Genomic DNA, 6,278 nt, shown 5'->3' with positions numbered 1-6,278 from the left:
ACCCCTCTAAAACCTGCCTGCAAACCAGCAAAAACCAGTAAACCAGCTTATTCTGGTTTCAGCTTTTGTTTTTTTCTGAATGTCAAAATGGTTCTTCTTCTTCCATCTCTAGCTATATACAAATGATAAAATGTAATTTTCAAAGTAGTTAAAAAAGTAAATAATTAATAATTTATGCATTTAGCAGACGCAGCTAACAGTGCATTCAGTTTATCAATTTTTTTCATATCATGTGTTCCCGGGGAATCCAAGCCTCCAACCTTGCGCTTAATAAGGCAGTGCTCTACCAATTGAGTTACAGAAACACTTTATGTAGATTAATTGAGTATGTTATATACATTTAAATTAATTCACATTTCAGTTTTGCTTGCTGTTTCTTTGTCATTATTTGTTAAATATATTCAACAAGCAATTTCTGAGCACAAAACTGACAGTAAAGTAAATCCAAACATATTTTAATGCGTAAGGTAACATCAAAAACATATTTAAAGATGTAAAAAAAGACCATGTGCGCCCTCTGTCTGTCAGTGGGGGATCGAACCATGTGCACCTACATTGAAATCACACAGAGCATGATATAGCACCCTTGAGACACTTCCTTGGAAAAGTGCAAAAGACACAAAATCATAACAATTTTAAGTTATAGTAATGTTTAATTGTACAGAGCAAAGAATTCTATATCTTTAAAGGTGAATAATGAATAGCCCGAACAGACAAAATACAGTTCGTCAGTGATGATGCTTCTGCTTAAACTGAAGCCCACAGTATCCACACGTGCCAATTTTGGTTTCCTTGTCCTGTGAAAAGATTGAATTAATTAATGCATGATGCTATAATATACAAACACATGTATATATGTAATGTTTCTTGCAACAAGTAAACAGACATTTACTACAGATTTGATTAGTCCAACTGAATCAAGCACTCCAAAACTGTCAAGAGGTTGTTGAATCATGCTTTATTCCAGGGGTGTCCAAACCTGTTCCCGGAGGGCCACTGACTATCCTACAGAGCTTAGCTCCAACCGTAATAGAGTGCGGAAGTTATGACGTCACTTTGCAGGCCAAAACGCGGAAGTGAGTTAGCATTTTAGCACTTCCGGTTCCCTCGCCCTAAAGTCTATGGGTTTTTTGAATGGGTTTTTGCTAAATCGCCTGAAATAAGGTCTGTGGTTAACAAAGCCTCTAAATATTTTCACCTTTTGATCTATGACATAAAACACACCAGTTATATCCTGCTTGTGATTTTTTTTTTACTTTATTGTGTCTTAAAAACGGTGGTTGCTAACAAGTTGCTAAAAGGGACTACATCCTTTGGCGGGGACTTTAGACGTCATCATGACAAACATGAAATCTCTCACTAGCCCGCGTTTCAGCCTCACGTTCTTAGAAGTTTACCTCAGTTAATATACATAATGTTATATATTTAGTCTTTTCAAATTGTAGTTTTTCCAAATATTATTGTACACAGAATTCTGTGATATTAAGGTAACCGATTACCAGTTCTTTATTTCTGTGGAGAGACTGTAGTTCGACAATGGTGTTTTGTTTTGTCCCGAGATGCAAACACAAGTCGTCGAATGAAAGATGCTTGTTTTCCATCCGATGTTACCCATCGGAGACTCTGGGTTCGTGCCGTAAAGTAAGCTCACACAACGATGATTTCCAGTTGAACACCGTATTTACTGCCTTAATGTGGCCACGGCGAAACTTTAATGGTGCATATTGCTTAACACGCTAATGTTACTTTGACAGTCAGATGGAGTTAAAACGGCTAGCAAGAATAAATGTTTTTCATAACCAAATCAACAGCCAAAATACCTTTGTCTTTCTTTTAAAATATCTAAATGCTTGTTTACTTTGCCACAGTTTAATAGATTAGATTAAATCCGCTGCAGTTTTATTAATGGCTAATGTTACGTCGAGAAATGTGTTTAATTAAAATATTTAAAATAATACCTGGTTTATTGATTATTGTAGCTTGCTTGGATATAATTATAGAAAGGGTGGGTCCTGCACCCTGATATTTGTGAAATTTTTGAGTAATTTGGAGTAATTTGTAAAGATTATCTTGATAGACAAAACGTGTAAGGATCATAACTCTATGTTGAACACGGATCTTATTTTTTGCGATTTTCCAAAAGTCTATGGGGAAAATGCATGGCTTTTCGATCGAGGGAACCCATGCACCGCTAACTTACGGGTTGTCCTACAAAGTGACGTCATAACTTCGGCACTCTATTAAACACAACCCAAGCAGCTAATTGAGGTCTTCGGATTCACTAGAATCTTCCCTACAATTGTGTTTGAGCTGAAGCTAAACTCTGCAGGACGTCTGCCTTCTAGAAGTATGATTGTACGCCCCTGCTTTAGGCACTGTTAAAGGGTTTAGGGATTCGATGGTCACTTAGACAAAACAGTTTTACCATTTATGATCATCATTATTTTCGAAAACTTTGTTAATTTATTTAGGATGCTTCCTGGAATTAAAACCCAATGGGAAATATTTTCCTTAATCCTTATTATGAATGTCTGCTGCCGTGTTAAAAGGTAACATTTTCATCCATTCTCTTTTAGAAAGTGTTCTTAAATAAAAGACTTGTTTACCAAGTTGATGTAAACTTTGGGGTGGCCGAGAGCCCCTCCGCCTCCATCACAGGACACCACTCTGGACTCTATGTGCGTCACTGGTTCCTCAGCAACCAAGTTGATTGCAAAGTTCTCATTCACCTGTATCAAAGATTACAAGACCCATAAATGAACTAACTATGGTAATACTTTATATTTGTTTATATAATGTTATCTTCAGTGTTGGGTAGTAACTAGTTCCAGTAATATTACTTTCTGCAGTTACTTTTCATAATTTTCACAACTTGCACAGGCACATGAAGTCACCAGTGCAGCAGGCAAGCTTGGAATATGGAAAAGTTACGTTCAGTGGATGGACATGTAGTCATTACATTGATTATACATCAGGAGAAAAGATGATCTGAACACTGATGTATAAGTTGTGGCACTGGTTTACTCTGGCTTTACATGGCTTGCCCACCCACATACCTCTGATCCTAATATAAACTTTATATTTTTAGACAACGAAACATTTTCTTATGAACTTACATGATTTATTTTGATAAAATACATTGTGGTATATAATCACATAAGGGGAAGAGAGAAAATAGAGCTACAATTAGCTTCAAGCAAAACATGACTGTTAATGAGATTATTACAACATTTTTACGTAAACGCTCATATTAATCATTATTGAGTGTTTGTAATAACTTCTGACTGCGATCCATGCAGATTTTGGTCAAATGATGATGTAGATATATATTGTTAGTAACATTTTAAGCAGATCTATAAGCAGTGTAACTAAATCCTGTTGTCAGAAAGTATTAAGTAATAATCATATTAATTTTGAAAGGAGTAACTTGTAATGAAAAATATATTCAATTTTTAGAGTAACTAACCCCAACACTGGTTCATATTTTCAGAGTAATACAATGCTGAAAACATTTAGAGAGCCTGTAAATCGATCTCCCTTTAACGTTACCTCTTTTTGCCTACCGATGAATCTAGCTCTTCTCACATCGGTTTCGTCATAAACCTGCAACAAAAACAAGCAGTGAACGGATCCATCAACACAGTCCATCGTGATACCACAGAGACACAGCACCGTTCAGTTGCCTCTAAATGCTCAAATTACTGCAGTACTGCTGTTAATTCGGATTAATTCCAGATTACCCGAGTCACAACCGTGAGAAACAGACGTGCATGAAACTGAGCCTCACCTGTCCCGTGTGAGTAATTGTTTCTCCATAGTTAGAAACCTGAACGCTGTATTGTTGGGCTGGAGCTGCAGATAACCTCAAGCCACTGAGCAAAGCCTTCGTATTTTTACCGAAGGACAAGATCCTTGGAAGGAAGGCTGCCATGTTTGCCCTCTGATTATTACCCAACAGCCTTTGCTTTGCTTTGCTGTGTGTATGAAAACGCGTCTCTGCTGGCCTCTGCTGGTCGAGAACAACTGAATTCATTTATATTTCCTTTATTTGTGCGTTCAAACATTTTAGATTTACAGTAGAGTATGCAACTTTATTTAAAACACCCATTCGTTATTTTATGTAACAGAAAAGCCATCTATATGTGAAAGTTTGAGTAAAGGTTTCAGTGATTTTACTGCGCATGCGTGCGTTATGACTTTCGTCAAAGTCATTTCGTCACAGGAAGTCGAAGAATTTCCGTCGATCAGAAGCATGATGCCTTCAAATTGATAGTTTTGGATTAAATCATTTGCTTATATACGCGTTTCTGTTGGGATTTTTAGACAGGTATGGGGTGCATTTTTTTGTCTGTATGTCTGACTGTAATAATAGTTTTGAAACGAACACATTCATGTGCACATGAAGAGAATTTATACAGCTGACGGTTAGCTGGCGCCACAAGAAGCATGAAGTTTGAATGTATATGGCCATTATGTTGTAATGAAGCTTTCTACGTAGACTCACTAAATCCATTTTTGTGGAAAATGAGATTAGTTTGTATTGTATTGTAGCATGCAGCTCTGAAAACGAACTAGAATAAAAATTACTGTTAGTCGTGATCTAGCACTGATACCTTAGACATGGGACAACATATTTAACGTTAACGTTACCTGCTATTCGTTTTTAAAATAACAGATTAATCAGGAACGAGCACCAGAATGTTTAAATGCTTATTTATTGTGGAAATTGTCTCTAAAAGAAAACTATAACTCGTTAGATTAAAATAGGAAAATACAGGCCTGTAAAAATAATAAAATAGAAAATGTATGTATTTTAAACAGTACTACTGTTTTTTTCCTGTACAATTTAAAGGTTTTATAGATCAGCTATACTAAATATTACTTGTTTGTCCAGCTACAATGAATAAGTTAGTGGACTAAGCTCATACACCTGAATGTTGTATGTTTTTTTCCACTAGGTGTTGACAGCATGGCACCCCTGCTGCTCCCGTGTCTTGTTGGTTCCTTGAGTCGCCAGTTGGCCAGAGTTGCCAGATGTGCAGCTTTTGGCTCCTTACCTGCAGTAGGTACACAGAGATGCATCTGCACCATCCCAGCCATAGCGGCGCGATTCAGAGCCATGGTCAACCCAGTGTACGAGCCACACACGGCGTTCCTCTCACCGCTGCTTGGACGATGCCAGCAGCTCCTGTGCATTCAACCGTCCGCTGGCATGAAGACTAAAACTGCTCTCAAAAGACGCTGTAAAGATTGCTTTTTTGTCCGCCGCCGTGGAAGGTTGTTTGTTTTTTGCAAATCCCACCCCAGACACAAGCAGCGGCAGGGGTGAATGAATTGAGACTTTAATGTGTGCTGTCACGTCACTGACTGTTTCTCAAAGAAGACATGAGAATCGCTTGAATGGTGTACCAAGCATGTCAAGATCATTGAGTTTCTAATGAATAAACATCCTCATCTGAAAAGATGCATAAAGATTTTGAGAATTATTCACATCTGTTTCATATATTTTCATATATGTGACCCTGGACCACATAACCAGTCATAAGGGTACATCTTAAGCTGAATAAATAAGCTTTCCATTGATATATGGTTTGTTTGGACAATATTTGGCCGAGATACAACTATTTAAAAATCTGGAATCTGAGGGTGCAAAAAAATAAATAAAATCAAAATATTGAGAAAATTGACTTTAAAGTTGTCCAAATTACGTTCTTAGCAATGCATATTAATATTCAAAAATTAAGTTTTGATAGATTTATGGTTGAAAATTTACAAAATATCTCCTTGGAACATGATCTTAAGTTAAAGCTGCAGTCGGTAACTTGTTTTTGGTTAAATGATCTGAAATCAATATTTGAGCAAGTACATAACCAGCCAGTGTTATAAACTATCAACTTACTTTTCACAACGGCCCAATTCACAACGGTGACCTTATGATAATGTTTTCTAATTTGAGTGGTACAGGTAGGTTTTCATGGGCCTTTTCTCACAGCAGCTGGAATAATTACATTTATCATTTTGATGGCGATAATCCAGAAAGTATTCACATAAGATTATGTGTTCATGAAACGTGAATGAAATTAAGTTATATTCCAGTTTTAAAATTTCATTTTATTTTCATATATGTCACACTGAATTAAAATGGAATATTAGTGAATAGGCCATATTGGATCATCTTCATGCTTTCTGTGTGTAGCTTTTTTAACCTACTGTTGTTAAATTACAATTTAAGATGAAACTGACCGAGTGCAGTTTGCGCTGATAATATAAATAAATGA

The 6,278-nt window shown here is 36.5% G+C and overlaps 1 protein-coding gene across 1 annotated transcript; it reads right to left on the bottom strand.

Moving 5' to 3' along the window:
- Window positions 1-633: 633 nt before the first annotated feature.
- Window positions 634-3,977, bottom strand: ndufs6 (NADH:ubiquinone oxidoreductase subunit S6). The gene is made up of 4 exons (XM_059555327.1): window positions 3,788-3,977; window positions 3,550-3,603; window positions 2,607-2,729; window positions 634-797 (listed from the first exon to the last, which is right to left on the bottom strand). The coding sequence occupies exons 1-4, from the start codon at window positions 3,929-3,931 to the stop codon at window positions 729-731; spliced, it is 390 nt and encodes a 129-aa protein (XP_059411310.1). The 5' UTR covers window positions 3,932-3,977; the 3' UTR covers window positions 634-728.
- Window positions 3,978-6,278: the final 2,301 nt, after the last annotated feature.

Source organism: Carassius carassius, chromosome 8 (genome assembly GCF_963082965.1).
Source record: "Carassius carassius chromosome 8, fCarCar2.1, whole genome shotgun sequence".
Taxonomy (NCBI): Eukaryota; Metazoa; Chordata; class Actinopteri; order Cypriniformes; family Cyprinidae; genus Carassius; species Carassius carassius.
The sequence above is the reverse complement of the archived record's forward strand: the minus strand, read 5'-3'. Positions and strand labels throughout refer to the sequence as shown.